The sequence below is a fragment of the Mauremys mutica genome, chromosome 1 (assembly GCF_020497125.1).
Source record: "Mauremys mutica isolate MM-2020 ecotype Southern chromosome 1, ASM2049712v1, whole genome shotgun sequence".
NCBI classification, from domain to species: domain Eukaryota; kingdom Metazoa; phylum Chordata; order Testudines; family Geoemydidae; genus Mauremys; species Mauremys mutica.
Genome location: NC_059072.1, coordinates 87754755 through 87774953, shown reverse-complemented (window position 1 = coordinate 87774953; position 20199 = coordinate 87754755). Strand labels below are relative to the sequence as shown.

At 45.3% G+C, this 20199-nt stretch overlaps 1 protein-coding gene across 1 annotated transcript in view; it reads right to left on the bottom strand.

The window, feature by feature from the left end:
* Positions 1-15878, bottom strand: part of UTP20 (UTP20 small subunit processome component) — a 79839-nt gene extending 63961 nt beyond the window's left edge. The window contains exons 1-14 of the mRNA XM_044982041.1: positions 15819-15878; positions 12926-13006; positions 12149-12215; positions 11738-11870; positions 10635-10823; positions 10397-10478; positions 8994-9131; positions 8337-8492; positions 7359-7505; positions 6745-6879; positions 5585-5662; positions 4017-4195; positions 1999-2154; positions 1372-1460 (exon numbers count right to left, since the gene is read on the bottom strand). Coding sequence (XP_044837976.1) covers positions 1372-1460; positions 1999-2154; positions 4017-4195; positions 5585-5662; positions 6745-6879; positions 7359-7505; positions 8337-8492; positions 8994-9131; positions 10397-10478; positions 10635-10823; positions 11738-11870; positions 12149-12215; positions 12926-13006; positions 15819-15863 — 1675 coding nt within the window. The 5' untranslated portion in view covers positions 15864-15878. The remainder of the gene's footprint in view (positions 1-1371; positions 1461-1998; positions 2155-4016; positions 4196-5584; positions 5663-6744; positions 6880-7358; positions 7506-8336; positions 8493-8993; positions 9132-10396; positions 10479-10634; positions 10824-11737; positions 11871-12148; positions 12216-12925; positions 13007-15818) is intronic.
* Between the last annotated feature and the right edge of the window lie 4321 nt (positions 15879-20199).

Below are 20199 nucleotides of genomic sequence, written 5' to 3'. Positions count from 1 at the left end.
CTTCTTTAGCGTTAGAGACTTTCTACCTCTCGCAGGTCCACTCTCATCATAATCAACACCAAACTGCAGCCAAAATCCTCTCAGCCAAGAATGGGGAAGCGCTGTTCCTGTCAATGCCACTCCTAAATTGGCCACAGAGTTCACTCCCTTCCTTCTTCCCTTACAGAAGAGTCACTGTCCCTATGCCAGGGACATCAAGGGAGACTTAAAATGGCACAAAGGACAGTTAAACACCCAACTCTCCCTGAAAATGAATGGGAGTTGAGGAATCTAAGTCCTCCTTATGTCTTAGAAAATCTCCCGCATTTTGATTTGCCTTAATTCCCCAGCTACCTGGGGATTCTTTCTTACCATTAGTCTGTGTAGGGAATTCCCTACTGAAATAAATGGGAAGCTCTCCATTTACAAACAGAAACTGATGGCAGAATCAGGCTTTACATATCCCCTTAAATTACAATAGATTAAAACAGCTGGATGCCACATAGGAAAAAGAGGTTAGGAAGGATAGGGGCTGTTCCTGACACAGACTAAGCAATATTAGAGAAGAAAAGCAGAATGTGGTATACTACTTTGGACATTTCTATGCAGATTGATAGTAATTATAATGGATTTAATAGCCAATAAGAATCCCTACCTCTTATATAGTCCTTTTCATCCATAGACCTCAAAGCCCTTTACTAAGGGAAGTTTGGATACTTTTTCATACTTCTCTAAGAAGTTGAATTTTTTAAGCCACTCAGTGTTATAATTTTGATGCATATTTCCAATTAAATCATAACATTTCTCTGGGCAATGGTTATAGAGAGGGCTACCAATTTGTTAATATGTGAAGCTGTACATGTAGGCAAGCAATTTAGTTTTAGAATTACTGTCAAGACCCAGGATGTTGAGAGGAAAATTCCAGACCTAGAGCCAAAGATTGTGAACAATGTAGTCAAAGAACCCATGTAAAAATGTATCACTATCTTTTTGCTATAAGCTTGACTTTGATAACCCAGCTTGGTTTAGTTTCCATTTCTTTTACTCTCTCTTCCTTTTCTTCACAATCTGTCTCTCAAATTCTATCTTTCTAAACATCTTGGTCAGTCAGATTTTGAGTCTATACTTTTGTGGGCTTCTTGTCCAATTACGTATCCCTGGCATGACATTTACTTCACCGTTCCATTATTACTATCGATGGCATTTGGTATATTATTTCCTGCATTTTATTTTTTCGATCTTGCCTTTCATGTTCCATTGTGCTGCTTATTAAATTGGGATACAATGCAGTTATTATTCATTGTTATGTCTTGTGTCTCTAGTATAATTGCAGAGTTATGTCTTTTTATGTGCCAGTAAAAAGTTAATGAACAAGAGATGACTGTAACTGACCTTTGCAGAGGCTTCCTCTGTCAATAGCCAGGAAGAGAGATTCTATAAAACTTGTAACTGGTAGCAGGATTTTTTCTTTGTCTATTGGTCTGCCAAAAATAAAGGTACAAATGTTTATTTCTTTGTTAAAGTCAGACACTCAATAACATTGGGTTCTCTCTCATATTTCTCTTACGTTAAATATAGATCTCAAACAAATTGATTATTAGTAAACTATTTTGCTAAGTCAATTTCACAACCTAAATCATATCACCAATGATTACGTTCTAAGCCTTTCTTCAACAAAATGTCATTGCACTGACTGAGCATGCTCTCCTCCTAGGGACTGAAACAACAAAATTCTAAGGGCTCCATTTCATGCCAGCAAATGTGACCTTTGGAACAGGAAAGCAGGAAACCTGCATTTTGTTACCAACTCTGCCACTGAGCTGCTGGGCAACCATAGGCAAGTCTCATCATGGCTCTGTGCCTCAGTTTCCCCATCTGTACAATGGGGGTAACAATACTTTCCTTTTCCTTTGCAAACGCTTTGAACGGAGAGCGATATGTGAAAAACATCAGACATGAGCTAAGTAGCATTACTATTCAGACACAAGACAACAGTAACAGAATGGTTAGAATCCTCACCTAACATGCGGAAGTACAACAAGGGCAGCCCAGGGGTGTGAAAGATCAATAACGTCTTCATTTTCTGGTAAGTGGATTAGAGACAGAATATGATCCAACACTAGCATTTGTTTCCTTTCTCCATTTCTCTTACTCATCTTCTGTCTTGTGTTGGATCTAAAAATAAAATCAAGCTTAATCAGTAACCGAGTTTAACAGCAGCAGTTGAACCTTTCTTCCTATGACATTTAAAATTAAGTTGGTTCCTTTTAAGAAAAGGCTAAGCTTCCCATTGACTTGGATAGTACACTTTTTGATGGGATCTTCACTATTTCCACACAGTCATTTCTAACGTGGAAAGCAGAAAATGCTCCATAAAAGGTTACATCTCAGCATTCAGAGGTCCAACAGAATCTGTTCCTGTACTCTTGTTATTCCATTGATTTTCAAGTACACTTCTACCTCAATATAACACTGTCCTTGGGAGCCAAAAAATCTTACCGCGTTATAGGTGAAACCGCGTAATATTGAACTTGCTTTGATCCACCAGAGTGCGCAGCCCCCCACCCGAGGAGAACTGCTTTACCACGTTATATCCAAATTCGTGTTATGTTGAGGTAGCGGTGTATAAAAGAATGGTGTCTTTCTTGATACTGCTCTGTGTTCATTAAAGGGATTCCTCCACATTTCCAACCTAGCTGTCAGACCTGCAAGTGGTTCTCAAGCAAACTGATCCAGCTCCTGGAAAATAAACGACTTTCCTCCAAAACAACTGCACCTACACCTGAATTTGCAGTAGGCTACAAATCAATCTAACGCCCAAGATGAAGTTAGTCATAAGGAAAGTTTTCCTTTTGATACCCAAGGGCCCTGCCATTTGCCCCGATTGGATAGCAGTATGTAGCTGTGTTATCCCAGGTGCAGAGCTAGGACTAAACTGACTACCTCCTCCTTGCTCCATGGGGAGTATGTGACTGCAGCAGCCTGTTTTCTGGTGCAAATTACTTCCCCTAGGTTGCTGACTCAGCCGTACTGGTAAGTGCATTGGGACGGGGAGGCTGGGGACCCTTGGTTCTTCCCACCAATCTGCACCAGACAAGGAAGTAGTGTTGTGACCCAGTGGGTGGTGCTCTCCTCTTGCCCCCTCTTTGATCATCCGTGATGTGGGTGGCCTGCGAAGGGGAGCGTACTCATAACTGAATCCTTAATAATCACAAAGGCCAATGGAGATGGAGTTCACTATTACTGCAGAGAAGAAGAAATGTGTATGAAATTTCAAGGAAATGAAGCTTGGGGGTGTAGAAGGGGAATAATTCCCTCCTCTCTCCACAGGTAAAAATCAGCGCTCCCCTGCAGATTTATTATGAGAAATGATGAATTGTACAAAAATAGCTCCCGATTGGGAGAATCCTGCTTACACTTGGATACCATCTAAATGGAAACGTGATTAAAACAAAATTAGACTGTAGGAGCACGTGGAATTCATCCCGGAAGAATATTTATTGTGACTGCTGCTGCTGTTCCTTCCTAATCATTTTTGGGTATTTATATTGCAGTGCCACCCAGACATCCAAATCGGGATGGGGACCCGCCTGTGCTGAACAAAATGTTTCGGAAGACATGGTCCCTAAGCCCAAAGAGCTTAAAGTTTAAAAGACTATGTGACATTTGAAAGACAAGCTGAAGAGAGAGAGATACAATCAGATACAATTTGATTTGCTTCTTCCTGTTCTTTTGCCCCTGATGTCCATATTCTCAGGAACAAAGAATGCTAGGAAGCAAAAGTATTTCTATGTTGTTTTGAGATGAGACAAAATCCTATACAAGGGACAAATATTCACCCCTTCTGTGACCGAAATGCAGCAAGTATTTAAATGCCAAGCTCTGCAGAGATTATTCCAAGTCCTCAAAGAAAGAGTGAACACTAGGTGAAGTGGCAGTTCTGACACCATCGTCAATCTGCTTAGCAACACTACATTCCAAACCTTTCAAAAGACAGCTCTGAGGTAACAGTGTCTGTGGAGCATGAGGAGACTTACCCTATCGGTGGTTCTGTAAAAACAAGGGGATATTTTTCAAAAGCCATTGAGCCAACAGTGGGAGGTTCTGCTTTCTCCAGAATGAGTTTAGCCAAAATTGCCATGGCCTCATCCCTAGCTAGAACATCATCTTCAGAGAAGCAGTCCTCAATGTACTCTAGAAAGCACGGAAGAAAATGCTGAAAGGAAAAAAAAATCGAGATTTAACATGCCTCTCCAATTCTGACCAAGCAAATCAGGGATCCGAGACACTGGTGCCAGGGAAGCCAAGATCTTTGGGATGAGCTGTTGCGGTACCGAGGTTTCCTCCAGTCCTGATGCATCAGATCACTAAGACATGAGACATCAGTACCAGGGAGACCTTGAGGAGCCAGTGATTTGACAAAAAGACCCTGACCTATCCCAACTCCAGGCTCCCGACAGAGCTGAGGATCCCCAAGAACAGCCCCCCACAGCATGCAGAGAACCTGCTTCCCTCAACTCCATGCCTTTCCTCAGAGCCCTGGGCCACCATGCTCAGGCCCCACCCACCAGACATCCCCCTGGTTTTCCATTTCAGCCTTCACCACCCCCACACAGAAATTCATCCTCCTCCCCCACTTCCATACAAATCCCAACCCCACGTCTTCACACTTGTTCCCTCTCCCAACTTTCCTTCCAACACAGAGATCTGCTGCCCCCTTCACTGCTTCTGCTTCTGAATCATGGTATCAGAGACCAGACCTCAAGCTGAGGAACTTGGCCAGCAGCTTTTGGAGGAGCTGTGACTCGTTATGGTAGGAACCCTCTTTTATCCTCCCCATTTACTGTCTTTTACACATTCAAAAGGGGGACTGGCTTAAACCGAGAGCCACTCTGTACACTCCTGGCAATTTTCCCATCTCTCTCTGGGCTGTGCTATGTGTGTAAAAAGGATCTGGGAAGAGGTGAGAGAGACACCCTGAAATCCCCAGACTACTGATACCTCCATTGAGGCACATCCCCTGTTAACCAATCTACCATGAAAAAGTCACTAATACCAGAGACAAGATATTGGTGAGCGTGTGTTGGGGGATAGGGATTGAAGATGTTCAGCCACAATGGGCATTCAGCCCCTGTCAGATGCAAAGCTGCAACACAACACTAACTACAGACCACTGACATCTCCTTGACTCCTGGACCATGTCTGCCTCTTAAGTAACCCAGCAGGAATCCCCTGAGCTGTGTTATGTGGGAGTTCAAATTAGATAACTACAATGGTCCCTTCTGATTCTTAAAAATCTATGAAATTGTAAAGAAAAGACATTTTTTGCACTGCTATTTTCATTCTTTTGATATTGACTAACAGCCCCTTTCACTCCCATCAGGTCACATCGAAGACACAGCAGATGGATAGTTCAAATATATGTCAGATAAAAATGACTCATCGTAGGAAACAGATATATTATGAATTTGCCAAGTGTAATGGCATTTCTATGGTCAGCAGTCAAAACAACTCTCCATCAGACTCATTTTCCTCACCCAGAAACACAACTCCTCCATTGCTCATCTGACTACAAAATAAATAAATGAATGAAAACTTCACCTACCTGCTCAAACTGATTCATTGAAAACACTGTTTTGGAGAAATCCAAAAGGAGGCGCCTTTCAAACCCACTTCCAAATGCCTGTCAAATGCAAGTGAAGAGTTAGAAGGGGCATATAAGCAACAAGCGCTTTATTTGTTCATGAAGAGATTCAAGACACATGAGCTACGTTCCTCCAGTGCACACAGTGTTTCTTAGTGCTGAAAGGAGTTACATATAAAAACCTACCCCCCTCCTGACCCTGTAAACACTTACACACATGGGTAACTCCAATGTACATGAGCACCCCCATAGAGTTTAATGGGATTACTCACATAGATAAGTGAGAGATAAGCAGAGAATTAATACTACTAAGCCAGAGATCAACACTAAAGACCGGACAGACTTAATAACTCCTCCAGCCTTATTTCATTATTGTGAAAACATTTTTTGGTTTCATCCTTTGCAAGAAATACAAGAGATGTACCTCCATTGCTTCGTTTAGCTCTGCAAATCTATTTTTCCTACAGCACAACTAGTTGCCCATATTAATTATATTATAAATATGTACAGTAACACATGAAAACTGAAATGTCAAAAATAAATATTGCCATCTCACATACACCTCGATCAACAGAACAGTTTAAAAATAAGCAAACACTAGCAAAGCAGCTTTGTGTTTGGGTCCAGCGGCAGCAGCCATGGTGTTAAAATATACCCGTAACCTGCTTTAGAAAATACTGCCAGGCTTGCCAAAGGGCCTGATAAAATGGTCCCTGAGGTTAAGAAGCAGCACAGTCTACTGGACAGGTCACTAGACTCTAATCCCAGCTCTACCACTGACCTGCTGTACAACCTTGGGCAAATCACTTCACTTCCATTTCCTTTGCTGCTCCTTGTCTGCTTAGACAGGGACTGTTGCTCAGAGTGTGTTTGTACAGGGCCTGGCATAATGGGACTTCTAGGCACTACTATCATACAAAAACAACAGACCTGGGTTTTGGATCAGCCCCTAAATTCACCACATGCCAAGGCAGGGATTGGTTTGTACTTTGTCTGCACAAAAAGGATGAGTAGCAGCCCTGAGTAACACATTTCCTAGAACATAAGTGCTGTGTGTGGCAATCAACTCATTCAAGAGAGACTGATCCGTGGTTATTCTGTTGCAAAATGAACTACATTACCTTCTCAATCATTTCCTTGGTCACAGCATCTGGCAGGAAAACATTCTCAGAAAGCAGCAAAACAGAAATCGTTTTAAGCAGGGTCTTACAGCAAGGCGCTGAGAGATCAGGTGTTTGTAACATTTTTGCTAACGTCTGAGGAATATGAGAGAGAGAGAGAAAGGCAATGTCACATGCACCGCAGGACAATGACTCGTCCCAGCCATGCCAGAGAGGATGAGGACCCCCGTGGAAATGCTCTTTCACAGCTGCTCAGGCTGCTGCCTTCTCCACAGCAGCACAGTTCCTTCAGGAATCATACCCTCATCACATGGTTCCCAGCAGCAATTGTCCGTGACCACTTCTCCTCCTCCCCCGCTCTCAGTGGAGGATTCATTTAAAGAAGGACACCCATACGATCACGACAACAGAGTCATCATTATATTACATAGGGGAATTCCCATAGATTTGCTGGGGTGGCTCCTAAAGGTTGCCAAACTGACTTTCCCCTGACCCAACTTCTAGACCTCAGCACACATCCAACAAGCAAAGAAAACAGGTAAGCATACTGCACATGCTCTGGTTTCCCACCCTCCACCTGTGTGCACAGTAGCCAAAAGGATGGTCTGACCCACCTTACAAACTGCTTCAGGTTGAGAGATTTTGGATCCATTTGCATGTTCTGCTAGGATCAAATACACTTGCAATATCCTTTCAATCTGTTCTGAGCTTTCGCAACAGTTGGCCTTCGTTATTTTCTCCTGCAATTCTAACAGTGATTCCTGCAAGAGACAGTTTCACATGAATGATCAGATCCTGTCATGGATAACGCTAAGATGAAGCAATTCTGGTAACTGCATGTTCCACTGGCCTGATAAACTATTGCCTTATTCTGATCCAACAAATTAACCTTTCTGGGAAAGGAAAAATGTAGCTAAATGGTTCCAATAATGAACATGTCACATCTCTTGGATGGAAAAACAAATGTCTTGCAAGGTGAAGTGCTCCTTCAAAGAAGGCTTACAGATTGCATAGAAAAAAAACAGAAGAGACAAATACCTTGTGCTTAGCTTTACGTTAATCTTGGAGCCACATTCTGACCACAACTGATCTCAGTAACTCCACTGACTCCTGTGGTGAAATCATGGTCCTATTGAAGTCAGTGGGAGTTTTGCAATTGATTTCAATGGGACCATGACTTCACCCTTGTTGTATACTAGTGTGAGATCAGAATCTAGTCCAGGGAATGCAAAAGAACTAATTACATAAAACTACGCCTAATAGCGGAAGGCGAAGAATTGCTATTATACTGGCCTGGGTGGGAAGAGAGGATGAGAAGGATTTTCACTGGCCGCTAAAACCATGACAGGAAAGCAGTGGTTACCCTCCCCAAATCCCACCCCAAACTGCACAGCATAACTACACCAGTTCAACAACCATCAGGCCCTCTTTCCCCACAGATGAAAGGCCAGGCTTTCCTCCTTAGTGCAACATTTATTTTAATGTTCCCACTGCAGAAAACACACACACTACACACCATTCCCTTAGCACACACAAAATGTTATTGGGGCGGGGGGGATCTTTTTTTCAGCTTCTTGGCAATGAAAACTTACTTCCAAACATTTGAAAAGAACCTCAAAATGCTCCTTGTAGATATGCACTGCAGCCGATTTTACCATATGCTTGAAAGCTTCTCCAACAATAATCCACGGGAGTTTAGCTTCAATCTCGGTAATGGGCCCCAGCTTTAGCAGAATGAACTTTATAGCCTGTGGAAGGAAAAGGCCAGTTGTGTCTTCATGCTTAGAAAAGAGACCAAAAAATTCTAAAACCCTTTAGCTTTAGAATTTTTTTAAACAATGACAATGTGATGGCTTTTTAAAAATATTATAGGGATTTCAATCACCTATAAAATTATCTTTTTTTGCCCAATACTGAAGTTAATATTTAAATCCAAAATTGTTTTATAGCCTCTAAATAAATCCACAGAAATACACATGATCACCCAATGCAATCATTTCAAAACACAAAAATATTGCTCAGGAATTACTAAAAGAAAAAACTTGAAAAGCCACCTTTAAAGAGAGATCATTACATGTATTACCTTACAATAAACAGCACAATTTACATCCAACATCCACTGAAGCAAACAGAAAGACACCTGTTGCCTTCAAGGCGTGTGATATCAGGCCCTATTATAGTGATGTCCTGTATTAGGTACTTTAAAACTTTGTCATTTTCCACTTGGTTTATATGCTCAGGCTATTTACCTTCCCTGCACAGGAGTGAAACATGTTCCTAACTCCCTTGACCATCTCAAAGAGTAGTTGTCCCACGCCTTCTACTTTTTCTGGGTGCTCTCCCAGGTCAAGAAACATTAAATTGAAGAGTTCATTTTTATCAGAAACCTACAAAACAAAACCCACAGCAAAAAAGTTATCTTCAGTTCAAACCTATCAAATGGAAAGAAATCATTAAATGACTCCAGACAGTGCCATCTTATTCCTCTACTCCACCCTCCAACAATTCAGACTTGTTCTCTCTACAATAACGTATGTCAATAGAATGGAGAGGAAGGGTCAGATCCTCAGCTGGTGTCGCTCAGTGTGGTTTCACTAACAATGCCCGTTCAAATCAATGGGACTTCAGCACATGCTGAAGAACAAGGATGGGATTACTCACATGCTTAATGTTAAGTACATGCTAAGTGCTTTGCTGAACTGGGACCATAATGAGATGTCACACTGAATAAGGGGTAGTAAACTAGTCACTGGAACACTAAGGACTGTACTAGGGTCTAAGAAAAGGACTGGACCATTCTAAGTCAGAATTCAGTAATTAAGTACTCTGATGCTGCAAACAGATGGGAGAACGCTGCTTGAATTTTTGCCCAAGATTTTCAAAATCCTCAGTTTTTTTGGTGCCCGTGTGGCTCCTGAATTGTAGGGCTAAGGGATCAGCACTGTCTGAAAATCAGGCTCCATTAAGGTATCTCAGGTTGGACGTCCAAAATTCAAGGCAGCCAAATTCACCAGTCACTTGAGAGAACCTGGCTTCTGCACATACTGGCTTAATCAACACCAAATGGCTATACATTCCATTTCTTACGTCACCAAAATGACTGCAGTTTAGCGTTGATTAATTTAGCTAGAAAAATTATGTATTCAGATTTTCTGCGCTCAAATGAAGATGCACAAGAAATTGTGAACAATGCAGCAAAAAGTCTCAAATTATTTAAAAATGCATTGACCCAACGTGAAGTATAAAAACTAAGGGCCCAATCCAGCCAGGTCCAACATAGCTCCTTTCTCCTTATCGGGGATTCTACAGAAATGCTGGAAAGGTGACCAGGGGCACTTCAGTTTCACTGCCCTTAAAAAATAAAATAAATCCATATTACATATATAGTCAGGGCCTGATCCTGTGAGGTGATGAACACATTCTGTTCTGGCTGCGCTACATATAAAGTCTCCTATAAAACCTTTGTCACTGCATAAACCAAACCAAACCCCTCAGAATGGACAGAATGCTAGTTTGTGTTTTGTTAGCTCCTTTATTCTCTAGAGGGCACCCACTGCCATTACACATTACAGCTTTGTTCAGTATTGGTTAGCTTGATGCCAGGGGCCCCCATGGAAAGCTGTTAAAGTCATGTTAGTAACACATCACCTACCTTCCTCATTAGAAAGGTGAAGCTTTCTGCGGCAAACTTTCTGATGTGTGGTTTGTTGTGTGCCAGCAAGGTACTGTATAAACTACAAATACAATAGGCAATTAAAACCATTCAACTCACACTCAGCCAAAAAGAATTCATCAATAATTACTTTGTTAAAAAGACAATTAATTCTGAAGAGTAAGAGAAGCATTTACATTAAAATATGATCTAGTGGCTGCAGACCAATAAAGCTTACCTATATATATTGGCCATATCCTTCACCATCAGTCTCCAGAGGTATTTGTAAAGGTAGGAAAGAGAGGTAAAAGCCCATTCTAGCAGCTCTGTGTCTTGGGTATCCAATAACATGGTAATGGTCAGGAAAAAGTCTTGAAAGTGCGGGTAGAAGTCTGTCTGGAGATCTCGAGCCAGCTGTACCACTAGGCTAGATTTCAGAAAACAAATGTCTATGTTCGTATGTTTAAAATGCCAAACACCTAAATAAACTATAGCTCACTGCCTGATTGTGCAACTACACTGCAAATTAAAATGGCTCTAGTGGGTGTACAGCATGCAGATTCATTGGACGTAAAGCTGTCACTGTCTCTTATGTGAACACCATACATGATGTTACCTTGAATGAAAGGGGTTTTTGAACTGAAAACAAACCAACCAAACAACCTCAAATAATTTTACGTTTAGGTGACATTAAGAGTGAGACTCAAAACCAAGAGCAGCCATGAACACATCAGTGACACGATGAGCTCACACCAACACGCTTCTTGGGTTGTTGTAGAGATTTGTCTGGTTATATTCTAGGAGTATTTTTGAAAGTAAACCTTAGAATTAGAATGCTATTATAAAAGACCCAGAAATAATCACTGGTATGGCTCTCTCTCAGGGCATGTCTACACTTACTCCCAGAGCGATCGATCCAGCGGGGGTCAATTTATCGTGTCTAGTGAAGACGCGATAAATCGACCGCTGAGCACTCTCCCGTCAACTCCAGTACTCCACCAGAGTGAGAAGCGTAGGCGGAGTCGACAGAGGAGCGTCAGCAATCTACCTACCACAGTGAAGACATTGCAATAAGTAGCTCTAAGTATGTCGACTTCAGCTACGCTATTTTCATAGCTGAAGTTGCGTAACTGAGACGGACATAGCTCGCCTCCCCACCAGTGTAGCCCAGGCCTCAGGAACATGTGTCCAGTGCAATTCTTTCTTCCATGACATGTGTCCAGTGCAATTCTTTCTTCCATGACAACAAGGACACACACACAATGTTTTTGACGTGATTTACACACTTTTCACCCTACATTGACACAAAGGCACTGAGTTTATTTTACAGTGTGTACTTACTCCAAAAGGGGCTGATATGCAAGACTGTTTTTGACTTGCAGATGAGTCTTCAAGCTCTGCACTATGGCATCCTGATAATACACCAGCTGGTTGAATGACTGGCATTTGCCAGCCACTTCTCTGTAGAATTTCACTGTGCAAAAAACAAAGGAACACTTAAGAACTGTGTCCTAGTTATTGGTAAACATAAAGGACTTTCAAGAGAATAACAGCTCCTCTACAGCCCAATTCAAACCCCACTGAAGTTGATGGAAAGACTCCCAGTGATTTCAATGAGCTTTGAATCAGGACCTTAATCCCCCTGCGTCAGGATGGTATTCTAGGTAAACAAATTCCACCTTGTACAGCATGACCTCATTATGCAAGCAAAGAATGCAAATGAATTATAAACTATTTACTATAAAGAGATACCAAAGTGCTGTGTGAGGTTCAGTTCTCTCCATTTCTGCAGTCCTTCATAAAAGTAGGTTTCAACCTCCTGTCAGAAATAAAGATCATGCATTAGCCAAACAGCCCTAAATAAAACCTCTTCTTTCAATGTAAAGATTAGACAGAGGGCTCAATAGATGAAGCACGATCCAATGCCTCATGCCATGCCTCAATTTAAAGAAATGCTGATGACTTCACTTTAAAACAGCATCAGTTACTGAAACACATTTAATGCTTAAAATACATGGCCAGATAATGCGAAGTGCAAAGCCATATAAGCTCCAGAATGTTTTGTTATCAGACAGTATCTTTAAAAAGTAACGCTACTGATATGTGCAAAACATACTTCGAGATTTTACTGCAATTTCACAATGTATTAACTAATTACATTCATGATCCCGCACAGACTTACATAAGTGCTTACATGCAAACACTGGGAGTTAGTCCCATTAAAATCAATGGGGCTATTCACTGTGCATAAAGTTAAGCATGAGTGTATGGCTTTGCAGGATCGTGACCTCACTTGATCCATTGTTTTTCTTCCCTTACAAACAAATCTGAACACTGACTTTCAATGAGACTTAGGGTCCTACATGCTTAAGTCGCTTTTGAAAATGGGACTTGGCTGTCTAAATGGAGCAATGCCTAAATACCTTTAGAAAAATCTGAACCTTGGTGAATATACATTTCTAAAGTGTTCTGAGATCCTTGGTCAAAAGATGTTATAGAATTGCCATAAAATTATTATATTCTTCTCACCTCAGCATAGCTCCCAGTCCTGTCAATCCGATGAATAATATCGATATTAACATTGCCTAAGCGTTCAGAGAAGGTGAGAAACTGTAAAAACAAAAACTAAAGTCAAATGTTTCCTTTGCTGTTTATTTCAGTAAAGGAGTCTCTGACATGCACTATATAACTGCTGACATTGAGGGAACACTGTCAAATAGCACAGATTGTGTAAATAAAGCTGTTGATATATACACATACATATGGAGAGAGAGAGATTCTGGTTTTATGTCAATGAAATCAGTCTTTTTCTTTGTTTGTTAACTGGGGGAGTGGACAGAAATATCTGCCTGGAGTGTTTACAGCCAAACACTGCAGCACCTGTTAATGCAGGAGAACAAAAACAAAGATCTAAGGCTGTGGCTACACTACAAGGGCTTATAGCCACACGGCTGTGCCGCTACAGCCGTGCCACTAAAAAGAAGGCAGTATAGCTGCTGTTTGTCGGCAGGAGAGAGCTCTCCTGTCGACAAAACACTTCCACCCCACACGAGAGGCAGCTGTTTTGTCGGCAGAAACTCTCCGACAAAGCAATGGTCTCACCGGTACTTTTCATCAGTAAAACTTTTGTCGTTTGGGTGTGCGTTTTTTTTTTTTAAACGCCTGAACGACAAAAGTTTTGCCGACGACGTGCCAGCGTAGACAAAGCCTAAGTGGGATGAAGCACACTTAAGTAAGCTAAGAGCATAAATGGAGGGTGGGAAGGAAGGTAAATATTACATTTTTAAAATGATTAGTTTTCAGTGCATAGCTGTTCTAACGCATACCACAGAGCGGGGTGGCCAAACTGTGGCTCGCAAGCCACATACAGCTCTTTTACAATTAAAGTATGGCTTATGAAACCCCCATGCGCCCCCATTCTCCACCTACCAGACCAGGGGTGGAACAGCGAACTGCAGCCAGTGGGAGCCGCGATTGGCCAGACCTGCGGATGGGGCAGGTAAACAAACCGGCCCGGCCCGCCAGGGGCTTTCCCTACATAAGCAGCGCCCCAAGTTTTGGAAACACTGACTTAGAAACCCTTTTTTGGGATAGCCACGTTAAAGAGATTATAGGGGCTATTAGAGATTCCAGCAAAAAACCTCAGCAAAATACAAGGTTTTCTATACCAGTGCAGAAAGATGCATCTGAAAGGTTTCCTAGGGCCAAATCATGCCCTATAGCAGAAAAAAATATAGGAGAGAAAAATGTTATTGGCACTTGTAGAGTGTTCTATAGGTTATCTAGGCAGGATGCTCTAATCATGCAGATATCCCAGAACCCTGAAGGAAATCACTGACTCATAACATCAAATCAGACAGACAGGGAATCCCTCCAGCCATACCCAGGCAGCGTGATTCCCTCTAGAGCAGTGGTTCTCAAACTTTTGTACTGGTGACCCCTTTCACATAGCAAACCTCTCTGAGTGTGACACTCCCCACTCCCCCGCCTTATAAATGAAAAACACTTTTATATATTTAACACCATTATAAATGCTGGAGGCAAAGCGGGGTTGGGGTGGAGGTTGACAGCTCACAACCCCCCATGTAATAACCTTGTGACCCTCTGAGGGGTCCTGATTCCCAGTTTGAGAATCCCTGCAAACTTTTTGGCCTGAAGGCCACATCTGGGTTCCGAAACTGTATGGAGGACAAGTGTAGCGTACTAAACTGCTCCCTGTAGGAATGTGCTACTTACCATGTACTACTTATGTCTGCCAGTCCTGGTGCTCTGAGTGGCATGGTAAGGGAGCAAGGGGGTTGGATAAGCTGCAGGGGATCCCAGGGGGCAGTCAGGGGACAGGGAGGCCTGTCAGTGGGTGGGGGTGTGGATAGGGGTCAGGGCAATCAGGGGACAGGGGCGGTTGGATAGGCATGGGAGTCCCGGGGGGCCTGTCAGTGGGTGGGGGTGTGGATAGGGATCAGGGCAATCAGGGGACAGGGGCGGTTGGATAGGCGTGGGAGTCCCGGGGGGCCTGTCAGTGAGTGGGGGTGTGGATAGGGGTTGGAGCAGTCAGGGGATGGGGGGGGGGCGGTTGCATGGGTTGGGGGTTCTGAGAAGGGCAGTCAGGGGGTGGGAACTGGGAGTGAGCAGATAGGGGGTGGGGGCCAGGCTGTTTGGGGAGGCACAGCATTCCCTACCAGGGTGTAGTGTATTAAATTGCTCACCGTAGGAGCACAGCAGCCATCTGCACTAGCCAATGTTGCTAGCACTGGTGGAGTCAGTCAAATGGATATTGGCAATGGTAAGACTTTACGAATTTCCCTAGCATAGGTGAATCTGCAGATTCCCAATAACATGTGGTGCATCTATGCTCAGAAAAGTGGTACTCGCTTTTCCCTGGTGTCGGCAAAACTGCTGATATGGAGAAGTTTCCATGAACTCCTTGACAGGAAGGAAGCTACTGCTTTTGCTCTCCTGTCCTCTAACAGCGTGAGGACCCCAAAGCAGGATTTTTGCTTTTGGTTTCCTCTACTCCACACAGTGAGGGGAAAGGAGCGGAGGAGGAATTCTGATACGGCCTGTTGTGAATAGCAGAGGGTCAAACCAACAGAAACTCATTCTAACAGGAAATGCAAAGAGGGATCGGGGTAATAGCTGGACTCTGAACAGAAAAAATATGTAAACAGTGCGATTAGATTGTAACCTCTTCGCAACCGTATCTTCAGGGCCCAGCACAGCACGTGGGCCGTAAAACAATAACTAGGGAGCCCAAAACAGCGGCGGGGGGGGGGATTGCTTGAGGAAGAGAAGGAGCCACCCCCGAGCCGTGTGTTCCCAACATGTGCTGCATCCCGCGGGCCAGGGCAGCGCCCCACTCGCCGGGGCTGTGTCCGATGACCAGGCGTCTCCCCGTGGCTCTGCCGGGGGCTCGGGCACTCACCCTGTGCGTGTTCTCGGACTTGTGCGAGGAGGATTTGGACTTCATGGCCCCGAGCGGGCGGGCTCCGAGTCCGGGCGCAGCAGCCGGAGCCTCCTCCGCGGGGCGCCGGGACCCAAACACACGTGCGGGCCTAGCTGCTGGGCGCCGCCATCTTGGCTGAGGGAGGCGGGGAGCCGCGGCTGCCAAGCCACGTGTGCCGCGGGCGGGGGAGGCGCTGCGGGCGGGCCGGCCCTAGGGGGCCCTGCAGCTCCGCCTCTACCCTGCAAAGCTGCTGCACTGGCCCAAGGAGGGTCCTGCCTGGTGCGTCTCTGCCCCAGGAGTCCGGGCCGCCCCCGGGACCGAGCTGCTGGCGGCTGGTCTCGTGCCGGATACACTGGCAGCGCCACGCACATTGGCAAGGCCAGAATCCGGCAGGACTTGAAGTGGGCATAGCCCCAGGTCGAAGTTAGCTTGAAAAATACCCGTGCGGCCCTGTCCTGGGCCAACCTCCGGCTCTTCCTCCCCCATGCTGAGCTCCAGTGCCTGGGTGCTTGTGGCTTTCCCCGACATCTCCATGTTCCTCCAAGTTTCTTAATAGCTGCAGTGCGAAGTGACCGGTCAGTTCATAACTCTGGTGTTTGTAATTCTGAGGTTCTACTGTACAGCACAGGCTTAAGCTTGGTTATAGAAGGTCATCTTTGTAATCAATAAGGGCTAGAAACTTGGGTTGTTTTTTTTGTTTTAAATAAAAAATTAAGTTCATGTCCTCACTTGAGAGAGCTTCTTATTCATCCTGGGCAGGTGGCTTCTTCAAACCCTCAATATATATGCACCACTACTATATAATAAGTATTAATGGGATAGTTAGTTGATAAGCATACCTACTATACCGGTATTTACTTTGTACAGTTTTAGTGAAGATAAATTAAAGTTATGGTTATTTCTATCCATCTTAGGTTCTTATATGGCCCCCATAGTTCCGGAATTTGAACACCTCACAATCTTTAACATTCTGATCCTCACAGCACCCCTGGGAAGTAGGGAAGTGCTATTATCCTCATTTTACAGAGGGGGAACTGAGTTACAGATAGGCTAAGTGACTTACCCAAGGTTGCAGAGGAAGCCAGTGGTGGAAGAGGGACTTAACCCAGGTCTCCCTAAGACTAGTGCACTAACCACTGGCCCTCTCTATATAAGTATCTTAGTGCTTGATCATCTGAAATAATATAATGGCGCTGCTAAAAGTAGTTATCAAATAAAAGCAGGTGTTTCAATGTAAGACTCTTTTGTATGTGTATGTATCCCATGGTTGACACTGTTATCGTGCTATTTGTCTAATAGTATTTACATTGCATTTTTGCTTCCTGCTAAAGCAGAGAAGAAGAGTTACTGGTATGATTGAAAGAAAGGAAAGACACTGCTGAAACACCCATAGTCAGGGCCGGCTCTAGAGTTTTTGCCGCCCCAAGCAGCGCACTGAATTGCCGCCCTGGGCTGGGGGGGCAGTCCGTGCGCCCTTAGGGCGGCAGGCGTGTCTAAAGGGCTCTGGGCTCCCCGCGGCGGGGAGCCCAGAGCCTTTTAAATCCCAGGCTGGGAATCAGAAGGCTCCGGGCTGCCCGCTGCGGCGGGGAGCCCAGAGCCTTTTAAATCCCAGGCTGGGAATCAGAAAGCTCCGGGCTGCCCGCTGCGGCGGGGAGCCCAGAGCCTTTTAAATCCCAGGCTGGGAATCAGAAGGCTCCGGGCTGCCCGCTGCGGCGGGGAGCCCAGAGCCTTTTAAATCCCAGGCTGGGAATCAGAAGGCTCCGGGCTGCCCGCCGCGGCGGGGAGCCCAGAGCCTTTTAACTCCCAGCCGCGGCTAGGATTTGCTGGGGCGGGGGCGGCGCTTTGGCGGTTGCGGGTCCGCGGCTCCGGTGGACCTCCCGCAGTCCACCGGGGCCATCTGCCGCCCTCCCCAGGATGCCGCCCCAAGCGGGCGCTTGGCCCGCTGGTGCCTAGAGCCGCCCCTGCCCATAGTATATGGCAGCCTGTCGTTGAACCAGAAATGTACAGCAATTCAAGACTGACACTGAATATTTAATCCCCCTCCCCTCACACACACCCCTCCAATGTGAAACCTTTCCTAGATCTAGATACTTGGGATGTTAAGTTGGGCCGCACTTGTACACTGTGCCATGCTTATAAACTTTTGGAAATTTCTGAGATAGATGTACTAAAACACCCCTACTCTCCCAAAACATAACAAAAAACCGCACCACACACTCATTTAGGAAGGCAATTGGGTCCAGTGGATAGCACTATGGAACCTGTGTTCTTAGTCCCAGCTTGGGCATTGGCTTGCTGTGTAACTTTGTGCAAGTCGCTTCACCTCTCTGTACCTCTGTTTCCTTATCCTCTCTCTCCAGCTGGCAGGAAAGGTGGTCCAGTGGTTAGACTGTAAGCCTGGGATTTGAGAGAGAGGGATTCCCTTCCCACAGACTTCCTGTGTGCCTCAGATCCCAGTATATAAAGGGGGTTTTATTATTATGAATCATATTTATTACAGTAATGACTAAGGCCTTGTCTACACTACCAGACTATTTCGAATCCAATTAAGTCGAATTTGTGGATTCGACCTTACGAAGTCGAATTTGTGTATCCATACTAAATACACTAATTCGAATTTCTGAGTCCACAGTAACGGGGCCAGCGTCGACTTTGGAAGCGGGGCACTGTGGGAACCTATCCCACAGTTCCCGCAGTCCCCGCTGCCCATTGGAATGCTGGGTAGAGCTCGCAATGCCTGCTGGGGGAAAAATGTGTCGAGGGTGGTTTTGGGTAACTGTCATCATTCAACCGTCACTCACAACCGCCCTCCCTCCCTGAAAGCGCCGGCGGGAAATCTGTTCGCGCCCTTGTCTTGTCAGTTTCAGCGCGTACGCCACAGCACTGCGAGCATGGAGCCCGCTGCGATCATCGCTGCACTTATGGCCGTTGTCAACTCCTCGCACCTTATCGTCCACCTCTTCCACAGTCAGCTGCTGAGAAATCGTGCGAGGAGGCTCCGGCAGCGCGGTGAGGAGAGTGGCGCAGACCTCTCAGAAAGCAGGGTACGCCGCGCCGTGGAGATCATGGTGGCAATGGGTCAAGTTCATGGTGTGGAACGGCGATTCTGGGCCCAGGAAACAAGCACGGACTGGTGGGACCGCATAGTGCTGCAGGTCTGGGACGAATCACAGTGGCTGCGAAACTTCAGGATGCGTAAGGGCACTTTCCTTGAACTCTGTGACTTGCTGGCCCCTGCCCTGAAGCGCCAGGACACCCGGATGCGAGCAGCCCTGAGTGTGCAGAAGCGAGTGGCCATAGCCCTCTGGAAACTTGCAACGCCAGACAGCTACCAGGCAGTAGCGAACCAGTTTGGCGTGGGCAAATCTACCGTGGGGGTTGCTGTGATTCAAGTAGCCCACGCAATCGTTGAGCAACTGCTCTCAAAGGTAGTGAACCTGGGAAACGTTCAGGTCATCATAGACGGCTTCGCCGCGATGGGATTCCCAAACTGCGGTGGGGCTATAGATGGGACTCACATCCCTATCCTGGCACCAGCCCACCAGGCCAGCGAGTACATTAACCAAAAGGGCTACTTTTCCATGGTGCTGCAAGGACTGGTGGACCATAGGGGACGTTTTACCAACATCAACGTCGGGTGGGTGGGCAAGGTTCATGACGCGCGTGTGTTCAGGAGCTCTGGTCTCTTTAAACTCCTCCAGGCAGGTACTTTCTTCCCGGACCACAAAATAACGGTTGGGGATGTGCAGATGCCTACAGTGATCCTCAGGGACCCAGCCTACCCGCTAATGCCCTGGCTCATGAAGCCCTATACAGGCGCCTTGGACAGAGAGAAGGAACTCTTCAACTACCGGCTGAGCAAGTGCAGAATGGTGGTGGAGTGTGCTTTCGGACGTCTCAAGGGGAGATGGCGGAGCTTACTGACTCGCTCGGACATCAGCGAAAAGAATATCCCCGTAGTTATTGCTGCTTGCTGTGTGCTGCACAATCTGTGTGAGAGCAAGGGCGAGACCTTTTTGGCCGGATGGGAGGTTGAGGCAAATCGCCTGGCTGCAGTTTACGCTCAGCCAGACACCCGTGCCGAGAGAATATCCCAGCGGGAAGCGCTGTGTATCCGGGAGGCTTTGAAAGCAAGTTTCCTCGGAGATCAGGGTAACCTATGACTCTCCACTTGCTTTCAAGAGAAACTGACCCTGGGCCTGTGTCTGTTTGTGTCGATCGATTTCGATCTGCGGCTACATGCCGCGTTCTCCAAGTTTCACCCACTTCCAAAGCACGTTTTAAAGCAAAGTAATTGTTACACTCATTATTAATAAATCTTTGTTTTACTTTGCATTTCTGTTCTGGTGTTGAAACATGG